The sequence below is a fragment of the Saimiri boliviensis genome, chromosome 11, assembly GCF_048565385.1.
Source record: "Saimiri boliviensis isolate mSaiBol1 chromosome 11, mSaiBol1.pri, whole genome shotgun sequence".
NCBI classification, from domain to species: Eukaryota; Metazoa; Chordata; class Mammalia; order Primates; family Cebidae; genus Saimiri; species Saimiri boliviensis.
The window spans coordinates 7,306,422-7,320,494 of record NC_133459.1 but is presented as its reverse complement, the minus strand read 5'-3'; the positions used below and the strand labels follow the sequence as shown (position 1 = coordinate 7,320,494).

General features: G+C 42.7%; 2 protein-coding genes across 13 annotated transcripts in view; both read left to right on the top strand.

Annotated features, from left to right (window-relative positions):
- Positions 1–14,073, top strand: part of RERE (arginine-glutamic acid dipeptide repeats) — a 484,877-nt gene that overhangs the window by 394,604 nt on the left and 76,200 nt on the right. The window contains exon 1 of one of the 12 annotated variants that reach the window (XM_074380014.1): positions 6,205–6,774. The exons of the other annotated variants lie outside the window; for them this stretch is intronic. Coding sequence (XP_074236115.1) covers positions 6,769–6,774 — 6 coding nt within the window. The 5' untranslated portion in view covers positions 6,205–6,768. Of the gene's footprint in view, positions 1–6,204; positions 6,775–14,073 lie in introns of those variants that run through there. 12 annotated transcript variants of the gene reach the window in all.
- On the top strand, positions 7,866–12,923 carry LOC120365906 (small ribosomal subunit protein eS27-like). The gene has a single exon (XM_074380015.1). The coding sequence runs from the start codon at positions 12,667–12,669 to the stop codon at positions 12,919–12,921; it is 255 nt and encodes an 84-aa protein (XP_074236116.1). The 5' UTR covers positions 7,866–12,666; the 3' UTR covers positions 12,922–12,923.

Below are 14,073 nucleotides of genomic sequence, written 5' to 3'. Positions count from 1 at the left end.
AACCTCCGCCTCCTGGGTTCAAGCAATTCTCCTGCCTCAGCCTCCTGAGTAGCGGGGACTACAGGCACGTGCCCCCATGCCCAGCTCATTTTTTTTTGTATTTTTAGTAGAGACGGGGTTTCACCATGTTGACCAGGATGGTCTCAATCTCTTGACCTTGTGATCCACCAGCCTCGGCCTCCCAAAGTAGATGGGGTTTTAAAAACACATTAGTGCCCAGAAACCTTGTTCACATGAGTAAGTAGATGGGAATGATAGTTTTGTTACAGTATCACTCAGTTATTTGAACTCTTTCCATAATAATGCCAAAAGTATAATTTGTCATCGGACATGATTTTCCTTAATCTATCAGATGACACTTCCACTAGGATCTCCTTGTGTTTGGTTGAAAGCAGAGAATCAGAAAGTTTCTGACTTACGGAGTCTTTCTTATTCTGACCTCAGAGCTAGGCACTGTGTCAGCACTAGTGTCAGTGTTTTAAGTTGTCCCTTTGTTTGGTGCCCCTGGAGCAGTGCTGCTGAGTAGCCTTCCAGGTGGGAGCGAAGGATTGGGAGCCGCCTTTGTGAAGTGAGAGGAGGGCAGTGGTGGGGGTAGAAGAAGAGAGGCTGCATCCCCTCACAGGAGTGTGTGCCTTCTCAGGCTGATGTAGGAAAGAGAACATAGGAAGAAAACATCTTTTGTGTCCATACATCCCATTTTGCGGATATGGTCCTACACATCTTATATGCCAGGTCCAATTCTGGGCTCTGGGAGAGTCAAGGAAACCCAGGCCTCTATAGGAGCTGGGCTAGTGTTGTGGAGAGGGCTAACTTGGGAGCTTCAGGCAGGAAGCCAGGCTACACATTGCATTGGTGATTGAATTATTAAAAACTTGCTGTCCTTGCCCTCCAGAGGGTTATCAACTGAGGTCACATGATATAAAGCAAAGCAGCTCCCCTGCCCCTGCCATCCCCTCCAAAAAAACCGTGCAAGAACTAAAGAAAACCCTCTGCTAGATCTTGTTATTTAATATGTTCATAAAGCACTTAACATTACTCTGGCATACTTTTTAAATTTTTTTTTTTTTTCCTGAGATGACTCTCTGTCACCCAGGCTGTAGTGCACTGGCACGATCTTAACTCACTGCAACCAACACCTCCTGGGTTCAAGCACTTCTCCTGCCTCAACATCCCTGAGTAGCTGGGACTACCGGCACGCACCACCACGCCCAGCTACTTTTTTAAAATTTTTAATAAAATGAGGTTTCACTATGTTGGCCAGGTTGGTCTCAAACTCTTGACTTCAGGTGATCTGCCTGCCTCAGCCTCCCAAAGTGCTGGGATTATAGGCATAAGCCACTGCGCCCAGCCTTTTTTGGTTTTGTTTTGTTTTGTTTTTTGATGGCGTCTCGCTCTGTCACTAGGCTGGAGTGTAGTGGCGCGATCTGGGATCACTGCAACCTCTGACTCCCTGGTACAAGTGATTCTCCCCCCTCAGCCTCCCAGGTAGCTGGAATTACAGGCACGTGCCACCATGCCCAGGTAATTTTTTTGTATTTCTAGTAGAGACAGAGTTTCACCATGTTGACCAGGATGGTCTCGATCTACCCACCTTGGCCCCCCAAAGTGCTGGGATTACAGGAGTCAGCCGCCATGCCTGGCCCTTTTTAAATGCTTTAATAAGCCAGGCACGGTGGCTCACGCTTGTAATCCCAGCACTTTCAGAGGCTGAGGCAGGTGGATCACCTGAGTTCCAGAGTTTGAGACCAGCCTGACCAACATAGAGAAACCCCATCTCTACTAAAAATACAAAAATAGCTGGGCGTGGTGGCACATGCCTGTAATCCCAGCTACTCAGGAGGCTGAGGAAGGAGAATCATTTGATTCCAGGCAGCGGAGGTTGCCGTTAGCCGAGATGGTACCATTGCACTCTAGCTTGGGGCAAAAGAGTGAAACTCCGCTCAAAAAAAAAAAAAAATTGTTTTAATAACTGGATTTCAATTGAATAATGGTTTCCTTTGTAATCTGACGTTTTATTTCAGGCATTTTTTTTTTTTTTTTTTTTTTTTTTTTGGAGATGGAGTCTTACTCTCTACCCCAGGCTGGAATGCAGTGGCACGATCTTGGCTCACAGCAACCTCCGCCACCTGGGTTCAAGCGATTCTGCTGCCTCAGCCTCCTGAGTAGCTGGGATTACAGGCACGCACCACAACACCTGGTTAATTTTTGTATTTTTAGTAGAGGCAGGGTTTCACCATGTTGGTCAGGCTGGTGTCAAACTCCTGACCTCATGATTCACCTACCTCGGCCTCCCAAATGCTGGGATTTCAAGTGTGAGCCACCGCACCTGGCCATAAACCATTTTTAGAAGGGGTTAGGCTTTTCTAGACTGCCAAAGGATCCATGGCACAAAAGAGATGAAGAACTGTGCACTCAGTGCTGGCCCCTTCCACATACCCAAATAGATTCCTGAGTCCCAGACGACAGTTTCAATACAGTGGTTTCATGGAAGGACCCTGCATAGAGTTGGTGCTTGGCACAATGTTACTGGCTTGGGACAGCACCATAGGTATTTTAAATGCTGCATTAAACTCTCAGACCCATTATTGTCCTGCATTATTCTAAGGGTGCTGCTATCTCCTTTAATCCCATTTATAGTCAAGCATCAGGGAATCCAGCTGGAACTGCCAGAGGGTGTGGTTCCCAAGGGTCATTGACCTTCCTTGCTCCACCTTTCCATCTATGAGAGAGAAAACTTTCATTGCCTCCGGATTGTGTTTCAAAACAATGGAGAATGTTCTTGGTTTTATTACTAAGTAATCTTGACCTCTGGCTTTGTAGTTATTGTTTGGTTTGTTTCTTTAACATCTTGACATTCATTATTTTCTTCCTGATGCTTTCTTAGGCAGTTGATTTTCTACACGCACCAGCTCCCCTGACTGGAAGCTATAGAGCTGCATTTAGATCAGGTTTCTTGCATGCTGCTGGCTTTATCTCATTTACAGTATCACATTTCTGTTGCCATACACTGTAGGATCTGAGCCTCCCCACAGCTTTTGAACAATTAGTAATTGAACAGGAAGTGTGTTTTTATTACAGTGGCCTTTAGATTTTGATTTTACAATCATACAGTGTTTAGCAGAGAGCAGAGGTGGGCAAGTGGCTCTCTGAAACACATTTTTGACAGAGAGAAGTCTGTTGTTTCAGCCACTTGGCTATCTGTCAGTGGTTCTCAGACTTCCCCCTTGGTGTGGGTTGCCTGGCAACCTGGGGCTGGAGCAATCAAACCGTGGCCAGTGCTTCTCCAGCCCAGATTGTGAGATGATTTATTGGTGGAACTGTAAGTACAGTAAACCAAAGCCTCAGAAATGGACCCTTTTTTCTTTTTAAACCAGGAGTTTATAGAAACCATATCAAGGGGAAAAGAGAGAGAGGGAGAGTATCAGTTGGAGAGTTTTATTGCAAACATTTTAAATAATAAAATTAGGGCCTGTAATGATCTTGTTATCTATCCAAATATGTATAAGTTAATATTTTGACTTTGTTGAATTATTAGTTTTTTTTCTTTAACTATTTTACTGGAACCCTCAGCATTTTAAAAGTTCATACTTTTGAACACTAAATTCGAGTGCTTGGGAAGCCATCTTCCCATGAAAAACTTAGGCCCAGGGAGTGTTGGCTTGCCGGAGGTAAACTAAGACCTTCATAGAATCAGGCACAGAACCAGAACCCAGCTCTCCTGACCTGTGTTACTGGTTTAATGTAGTGAGCACAAAATGCTGATTGCTTTTCTCCCTATTTTTCAAAATCAGCTAAAAAATTCAAAGACCCGTCTATATGGGAAATCCCTGTACCTTCTGCCCTGTTTTGCTGTGAACCTAAAATTGCTCTAAAAAATAAAGTTTATGAAAACATTTTGAAAATGTAGATTCTGTCTGACTGTATGCTGTTGTAACAGATGTTTTAGTAGGTCTCCATCTTCATATGTATATACATCTTTTCAACTGAAAATTATCCTATATTGATTTATTTTTCCTATAGAAGTGAGATCTGGCTGGACATAGTGGCTCACGTCCATAATCCCAACTCTTTGGGAGGCTGAGGCAGCAGGATTGCTTGAAATCAAGAGTTCAAGACCAGCCTGGGCAACATAGTGAGAACCCTATCTCTACAAAAAGATATTTTCAAAATTAGCTGGGCATGGTGACACATTACCTGTAGTCTGACCTACTTGGGAGGCCAAGGCAGGAGGATTATTTGAGCCCAGGAGTTCTATGTTACAGTGAGCTATGATCACACCACTGCAGCCTAAATGTCAGAGCAAGACTCTGTCTCTTAAAAATAGTAATAAAATCTAACATCCCTTTTTGAGGTTTCTCCTTCATACCATCTCAAACATCACAAATGAGGATGAAGAAGACTTATTTCTGGGGACATAATATGTGGGGGTCGGGGGAACAGAAGTCTCAGCCTGGGTTACCAGTTAGTTGAGCATTTCTTTTTTTTTTTTTTTTTTTTTTTTTTTTTAAAGAATAAAGAAGAGGAAGAAAGAGAAAGAGGAAGAAGGAGAGAGGATGGGGGTATTGCTTTATTGCCCGGGCTAGAATGCAGTCTAAATATGGGTATGCCTATAATTGTCCTTAATAATGGAGACATGAAAGAAAATGAGGGAAGAAAATAGCAAACAAGGAGCCAACCAAGATTTCTTTTAAACTTCTAAGTTAATATGATGTGGTACTGATAAGAGTGTATATTTTGTATATTTAAAGTGCAGAGTTCTATAAATGTTAATTACATTTACTTGTTCCAGATCTGAGTTCAAGTCCTGAATATCCTTGTTAATTTTCTGTCTCATTGATCTGTCTAATATTAATGTTGAAGTCTCCCACTATTATTATGTGGGAGTCTAAGTCTCTTTATAAGTCTTGTATGTCTGGGTATTCCTGTATTGGGTGCATATATATTTAGGATCTTTAGCTCTTCTTGTTGTTGCATTGATCCTTTTATCATTATATAATGTCCTTCTTTGCTTCTTTTGATCTTTGTTGCTTAATTGTAACTTCTGCTTTTTATTTATTTATTTTAGCTCTCTGTTTGGTTGGTAAATCTTTCTCCATCCCTTGTTTGGAGTCTTTGTGTATCCTCGAATGTGAGATGGATCTGGATGCAGCATACTGATGGGTTTTAGTTTTTTATTCAAATTGCCTGTCTTTGGATTGGGGGATTTAGTCAATTTAAATTTAGAATTAATAATAATATATGTGAGTTTAATACTGCCATTAGCTGGCTATTTTGTCCATTAGTTGATGTAAATTCTTCATTATATTGATGTTCTTTTTGATAATTTTTTTAGAAGGGCTGATACTGTTTGTTCCTTTCATATGTGTAGTGGTTCTTTCAGAAGCTCTTGTAAAGCAGGCCTGGTGGTGATGAAATCTCTGAGTGCTTGCTTATTCACAAAAAACTTTATTTTTCCTTCACATGTGAAGCTTAGTTTGGCTGGATGTGAAATTCTGGGTTGAAAGTTCTTTTCTTTAAGGATGTTGAATATTGGCCCCCACTCTCTTCTGGCTTGTAGGGTTTCTGCTGAGAGATCTGCTGTAAGTCTGATAGGCTTCCCTTTGTGGGTAACCTGACCTTTCTCTCTGGCTGCCCTTAGTATTTTCTCCTTCATTTCAACCCTGGTGAATCTGACGATTATGTGCCTTGGAGTTGCTCTTCTTGAGGAATATCTCTGTGGTGTTCTCTGTATTACCTGGAGTTGAATATTATCCTGCCTTACTAGGCTGGGAAAATTTTCCTGAATAATGTCCTGAAGCGTATTTTCCAGCTTGGATTCATTCTCTTCGTCACATTCAGGTACACCTATCAAGCGTAGATTAGGTCTTTTCACATAGTCCCATATTTCTTGGAGACTTTGCTCGTTCCTTTGTATCCTTTTTTCTCTAATCTTGTCTTCTTGTTTTATTTCATTGAGTTGGTCTTCGACCTCTGATATCCTTTCTTCTGCTTGATCAATTCGGCTGTTAAAACTTGTGCATACTTCACGAAGTTCTCCTATTGTGTTTTTCAGCTCCATCAATTCACTTATATTCCTCTCTAAATTGTGTATTCTTGTTAACATTTCGTCAAATCTTTTTTCAAAGTTCTTAGTTGCTTTAGATTGGGTTAAAACAAGTTCTTTTAATTCACAGAAGTTTCTCATTATCCACATTTTGAAGCCTGCTTCTGTAATTGGAACACACTCGTTCTCCATCAAGCCTTGTTCCGTTGCTGATGAGGAACTGTGATCCCCCGCTGAGGGAGAGGCGTTCTGATCTTGGGCATTCTCAGCCTTTCTTGGCCGCTTTCCTCCCTTCGTTATAAATTTATCCATCTGTGGTCTTTGGATTCACCGTCTTTGTAATTAGGTTTCTGAGTGGACGTCCAACTTACTGATTCTCAGCGCCGAAATCTGAGCAACCCACTGCACCGACCAAATCAGCGGCGTTAAGATTGATGGTGCTTTTCCGACTCTGCACCAAGAACCGTCGCTCCAAGGCGCCGGCAAAACCGCCTCGCCGGTCACAAGAGTCGCGCTGGCGACCCGTGGGGCTCCTCCGCTGGGAATCTCCTGGTGCGTGAGCAACAAGAATTCATGTGAAGGTGTGGCGTCCTCTCATTCTTTGCGCTTTCAGTGGGAGCTACAATCCCGAGCTGTTAGTGATCAGCCATCTTGGATCTCTCTCTCCGAGCATTTCTTTTCGTAAAATTTTAGAGAAATACCTTGGAACTTAAACTCACCTCTGCATGCAGGTCAGTGCATCAAACTGTGTATGTAAATGAGCTATTAGTATGTTTATATTCCATATATATGCAGATCTAATATGTTTGTGTCTGTAATTTACATACAGCTGTGTTCATGCTCCCATATTACCAATATTTTCAGCAAGAGTGAGGTATCATGGGAGCTCTGTTGTTCCAAACAAAAGCCAGCAGAGTAGCTTTGTGGTGGGGCCCATTACCAGCCCCTGATCTTGGGACCCTCCCTTGGGGAACTCTCTTGAAAGTGAGAGCCATCTTGCATGGAGTAGGCAGGAGACCAGAGTGCCCGTAATAGGGGGAAACAAAACAAAACAAAACAATGACCACCTGTTAGACAGGGATCTGCATTATGACTGAGGTTTGGAAATGCCCCCACCACCCCCACCCTGGACTACATTTCCTAAAGCGATCATTGATTTTTCTTTCTTCTTTGAGATCATTCATTAAATGAACAGAGTCAAATTAGAAACCCAGTCCCATGTCGTGTCGTCACAAAGGGGAAACAAAATCCAGGAGCCCCCCTTCTCTGTCAGGAGCTGATGGAAGGCCCTGGTGCTCGTTGGGGTCTCAGTTTCCCTTGTTTAGGAAGTGGGGCAGATCATAACAACTTTGGCATTTGGTCGAGTTCTTCTGGAAGACGGGTTTTACGTAATTTGAAATAACAGGCCGATGTGATTTTATTTTAGGAATATATGGTAACATTGCCAGTGATTCTAACAGTATAGTTATTTTGCTTCCCTAACAGAAAACTTGCAGTGCTTTGGGTGTTTCAGTGTTTTACAAAAAAAGAAGTTGAGATTATTCTAGACCTGTGCTTTCCAGTATGGTAACCACTGGCCTCTTGTGACTACTGAGCATCTGAAATGTGCTGGCCCAAGTATAGATGCGCAGTCAGTGTAAAATACCCACTGATTTCAACGATTGAATAGGAAGAAAAATAATGTGAAATATTTCATTGGTAACTTTTATATTAATTACATGTTGAAATGATCATATTTTTTATCGAGTTAAAAAACATTTAAATTAATTTTACCTGTTTCTTTTTAAAATATGGTTACTGAAAAAGTAAAACTTAACATTTTTGGCTTATATTCTATTGGGCAACCACTGATCTAGATTCTTTTAATTACAGTTTTTGCAAAAGGTTTCCTCACTAAGGATTTCTACTTTTTTGTTCCCTTGTAACTTCTAGACAATCCACATTGCCTTTTTTAGCTTATTTCTCTTTCCTCCTGTGTTGAGATCTACTTTGCCAAGGAAAGGTAAACTTTTATTTTTTGAGACAGTCTTGCTCTGTCCCCCAGGCTGGAGTGCAGTGGCAGGACCTCGTCTCACTGCAGCCTCCGCCTCCCAGGTTCAAGCAGTTCTCCTGCCCCCAGCCTCTCCAGTAGCTGGGACTACAGGCACACGCCACCACACCCAGCTAATTTTTGTATTTTAGTAGAGATGGGATTTCACTATGTTAGTCAGGATGGTCTCCATCTCTTGACCTCATGATCTGCCTGCCTCAGCCTCCCAAAGTGCTGGGATTACAGGTGTGAGCCACCGTACCTGGCTGGAAAGGTAAACTTTTTAATGACCTACTTATGAGCCACTTTACAGGGGCATTTATATGGAGACTCTAGGGTGATATTGTAGGGAGGGAAGGAGCCTTCCATGCCCATTTGGGTTCTGTTATCAGTGTCGGGTTATTTTTATTTTTATTTTTTTGAGACCGAGTCCCACTCTGTCACCCACGCTGGAGTGCAGTGGCACAATCTCAGCTCACAGCAACCTCTGCCTCCCAGGTTCAAATGATTCTCCTGCCTCAGCCTTTTGGGTAGCTGGAATTACAGGCACGTGCCACCACCCCCAGCTAATTTTTTGTATTTTTAATAGAGATGGGGTTTTACTGTGTTGGCCAGGCTGGTCTTGAACTCCTGACTTCATGATCCACTCACCTTGGCCTCCCAAAGTGCTGGGATTACAGGTGTGAGCCACTGCACCTAGCTGTGTTGGGTTATTTTTAATTTGGGTGTAGCTGTGTGACCAGAATTGGCAAGAGGCATTTGGCTGGCAGAATCTCTACATCTGTTAATGCTGCTGCTTAACTAGCCAGTTCTCATTTGACTTGAAAGTGCGTTGATGCATGCTTTCTGATATTCGTCCAGTGGCAGTACTTCTTGTTGGGCCTGTAATAATGAAAGAACTTCAGTGTACTCAGTGTAATTATCTAGACCCAGAGGGGCACTGACAGAGACGTATAGGGTAGCTCAGTGGGCTGTGCTAGTTGGCACAGTTGCTATTTAAACCACCAACATGAGGTCATTTTCCCATTGGGCATATGGTCTTTGAATGAAAAATGGAGTAACTTCTATTTGATATTTGAGACCTCCTGGGAAGGGTTTTTGGCATGCAGGTGTGTTGACAAAGGAAATCACTGGCTCTACCCTGGATGCTGAGCTGGCATCATGGAAGGGCTGGTGTGGTTCCTCTAGTGGGTTTGAACTAAGAACATCTAGTGGTTTTATCAGTAGTAGTTAGAGACTTAGAAACATAACAGCGCAGTCAATACATATCAAGAGACATTGAGTCAAATTGGAGAGCAGATGATGAGAGATCAAATAGACTTGGAGGAAGACTAAGCCCAGTCACCTCCAGATATGTTCATGAACTCAGGGACCAATGGTTGTCAAGCACTTGCTATGTATTGTCAAGTGCTATTCTAGGTGCTAGGGATATAATAGTGAACAAAACAAAGGCCCTTTCCTCATATATTCAGTAACGTAGCCTATTTCATGTCATATAATCATATCACATGGTGATGATAAGAGCTAGGCCTTGAAATGAAGCAGAGTAAGGCTATAGAGAGTGACAGGCATGCAAATTGGGGACGTGTAATTGGAAGATTGCGTATTTATTTCCTTGAATTAATAGTGACTAAGGTTAAAATTTTTAGTGGTTTTAGTAATGAATCTTGTATTAGTTTCCTATTGCTATATAACACATTGCCCTAATAAGAAAAATTAGCCCAGTTTGAAACAGTGATGATCATTTATTGTCTTTCACAGTTTCTATGGGACAAGAATTTAGGAGTGGCTCTGCTGTGCAGTTCTCACTTGGCTTTCATGCGATTGCAGTCAAATGATAGGTAGTATTGGAATTATCTTGAAGGTTTCTTCACTGATGAGTCTGGCCTAGGAAGACTTAAGCGGCTGGGGACTAGAATAACCAGGGATTCTGTAGCTTCTCTTCATCCCTGGTAGTCTCACCAGCGGCGTGGTGACTTCAGGCAAGCCAGACTGTTTAATCTGGTGGCTCAGAGCTTCAAAGACATGTCCAGAGAAGGAGAGCCCAGTAGAAGCTGCACTGCTTTTTATGACGTAGTCTTAGAAGTCACCTGGTGTCACTTCTGTCACAGTCTGTTTGTCAAGAGAGTCACAAAGGTCTACCAAGGCTCAGGAGGAGATAACAGAGATACCCACCTGTCAGTGAAGGATTGTCATTATTGCATTGTAAGAGCATGTGGGATGGAATCTGTATTGGAGTGGCCACTGCTAGAAAATATAGTTTGTCATAAATGTAAAGATTTTTGTGGGTGTGCGTGGTTTGATTTGTTAGTTTAATTTCAGTTAAATGATTTATGGTCCTCATCTGTAACATGAGGGTTTCAACCAGCATAGTTCTCTAAAGCTTCCTTCTAGCTTTATCATTCTCTGATTCCACTGATAGTGCAGGTGTGGCAGGGAGTGTTGAGTTGACAGCTGCTCAGCTTTTGTAGACATTTCTGGGCATATCATCAGAAGAGTCAGCTGGGGTATTTAGGGGCTGTTGGACTCTTTTCCTGGCCTCACACACTGAAAGACCTGGCACTTCAGTCGCCCTTTGTATTACGTTTCTATAGCTAATCTTAACTGGGGGTTGCTAGTGGTGGGGTGATGGAATAAAACAATGATTTAAACCAGAAGCTGTCCATTATCATAATACAAACTGAGGAAGGGAGAACAGCCAGGCAGGATTATATTCGACCTGCCTTCCTGAGTGCTTCTTCTCATTCTCTTTGGCCTCTGGAAGATTAGGAAGAACATGAAAAGAAAGGAAACAGAAAAGAGAACTCTTTGGTATTATTCGTCTGTGTCTGCTAAACAGCTCCCATGTTTGATCCTAGAGAGGACTTTTTAAAGAAATGAATGGACTGTTACTCAGGGGGCTTGGATTTGGGATCCTGTTGTAATTACCATAGAATCTTCTGGGACTAGTCTGGAAACAGGTCTTTTTTTGTGTGTGCTAAAACTAGGATTTATTTCAAAGACACATATCCAGAGAGGGAGAGCCAAGTGGTTGTGGTGTTATTAGATATTACAGGTATCTAAGACAGTTGACAGAACATAGAACATACCACACATAACAGGATGTCTTTTTGGAAATAGTTCAGCCGTCCTGTTGTCTCTATGTAAGAGCAAGAGGCTACCCTGCTTTACTGTTGCTCCATTGTTAAGAGAACCAGGGCATAGAAGTTGAAGCTTTGAAGATGGTAGAGGCCTAGACACCCATCTTGCACCCAGGAACACGGTAGTCCTGAGAATAGGCTAGTCACTAGTACAGGGGATGTAGTTATTTAGTGGCAGAACCATGCCAGGTTGTTGGTGGGAAAATTTTCCTCATGGATATCCAGCGTGTAGTATATAATCTCTGACATGCGCTTTTATTTCAAGAGTTTAAGTTTCTGTATATGGGTATGTAAACTTTCCTTGAAAGTATCACACCCCTTACTCCTCTGCGGTGAGTAGGTACAAAAGAGTGTTTTCTGCACTGAGAGTCCAAGCAATTAATCCTATTTTGAAATCTCATTTACTTCTCCATTCTTCTTTGAAAAAAGAAACATAAATCTAACATCGATTTGAAATTTTGTTTCCATCTTACCAAACATTTATTATGTTTTAGGGAAACCTCTAGGACCAAAAACAATCCCATGCAGCCGTCCAACATGGTATTGCTTAGTTACACTTTGCTAGGGGCTCTGAAGATTATAGAAGACATGAAATACTCAACTGTTGCTGGAAAGGAATCCGCAATATGGTGGAAGATCTATCGACCTTTTAATGGCAAAAGTGCTTATTAATTCTAGTTGTAAACAGGAATTGTTTTTCTGAGATGGGAGAGAGAGCAAAGTGGACTCTATGTAGCGATAGAATTTAGACTGGAACATGCTTTGCACAGTGCCTCGTGCTGTGCTCTTTGCAGTGTCTTCATTAGAATTAGTACTCAATGAATGTTAGTTGAATTGATGCATTTGAATATGCAGAAGTGAAGGAGGGACATTCTAGATTGGGTAAGAGAGAAAGGCATTGGTAAAACCCCAGAGAATGGAATCAGGATGGGGTATGACAGTAATTAGCTTCGCTACATGGTGGTATAGGTGATTGGGAACCCAATTCTGGAGGCTGTTAACTAGCAGACTGATAGTTTGGATGTGCTAGGAATTGTCGCAGGTCTTCAAATAAAACAATACATTCATATACAGAATGCCCAGAACTGGAATGTTGTTGGGTGTGGAGACACACGGAGGCCGGGGAGGAGACCAGTGCAGCCACTGGCATGCCGTGACCCTCTAGTGGCAGTGCCCCTGCAACAACAGAGGAGCATGCTGAATAGGAAACTCCATGAAGAATGAATCTAGAGGGCACGGTGACTGATGGAAGGAGTGGGAACAGGAACAGAGAGCAAGCCAGGCATTTCTTCCAGGAGAACTCTGCTGCAGCTGACAGAAATAGGGCCACAGGGAGCTAAGAGAGGCCAAGCTGGCTTGGTGAGAGAAAGGCTGAGGAGATTTGAGGTGCTAGGCCCATGAAGTTGAGAGAGACATTTTAGCTTTTCCGGTGGTGACGACCTACCCACGAGAACATGCCTCTCGCAAAGGATCTCCTTCATCCCTCTCTAGAAGAGGAGAAGAGGAAACATAAGAAGAAACGCCTGGTGCAGAGCCCCAATTCCTACTTCATGGATGTGAAATGCCCAGGATGCTATAAAATCACCACGGTCTTCAGCCATGCACAGACGGTAGTTGTGTGTGTTGGCTGCTCCACTGTCCTCTGCCAGCCTACAGGAGGAAAAGCAAGGCTTACAGAAGGATGTTCTTTCAGGAGGAAGCAGCACTAAAAGCACTCTGAATCAAGATGAGTGGGAAACCATCTCAATAAACACATTTCGGATTAAAAAACTTTATAAACTTTATAAAGTAAAAAAGTTACAGTAAGCTAAGGTTAATTTATTATTAAAGAAAGGAAACATTTTAAATGTTTAGGTTAATGAAGTATGCAGTGTTTATAAGACTGCCGTGGTACACAGCAGAAGTCCCCAACCTTTTTGGTACCAGGGACCAATTTTGTGGAAGACAGTTTTTCCATGGACTTCGAGGAGGGGTGGTTTCAGGGTCATTCAAGCGCATTACATTTATTGTGCACTTTATTTCTATTATTATTACGTTGTAATATGTAATGAAACAATTATACAACTCCCCATAATGTAGAATCAGTAGGAGCCCTGAGCTTGTTTTCCTGCAAGTGGACGGTCTCATCTGGGGGTGATGGGAAACAGCGACAGATCACCAAGCCTTAGATTCTCATAAGGAGCATGCAACCCAGATACCTCACATGCGTAGTTCACAATAGGATTTGTGCTCCTACGAGAATCTAATGCTGCTGCTGATCTGACAGGAGGTAGAGCTCAGGCAGTAATTTGAGCCATGGGGAGCAGCTGTAAATACAGATGAAGCTTTCTCACTTGCCTGCAGCTCACTTCCTGCTCTGTGGCCCAGTGCCTAACAGGCAATGAACTGGTAGTGGTCTGTAGCCTGGGGACTAGAGTTTTTTGTTTGTTTGTTTGTTTGTTTGTTTTGAGACAAGGGTCTCGCTCTGTCGCCGGGCTGGAGTACAGTGGCGTGATCTTGGCTCATTGCAACCTCCTCCTGGGTTCAAGCGATTCTCCTGCCTCAGCCTCCTAAGTAGCTGGGACTACAGGCATGCATCACCACTCCCAGCTGATTTTTGTATTTTTAGTAGAGATGGGGTTTCACCATGTTGACCAGGATGGTCTCAATCTCTTGACCTCGAGCTCTGCCTGCCTCAGCCTCCCAAAGTCCTGGGATTATAGGTGTGAGCCACTGCACCTGGCGATTCAATTCCCTATCTTAAGGTATATGTGGAAAGAAGTTTTACTTGTCCCAGTAGTAACATAAGGGTAATAGGGCTGCATCTTAACCTACCCAGAGTAGCACTGGGTCTCCATGTGTCATGTATGGAGTTTCATGGC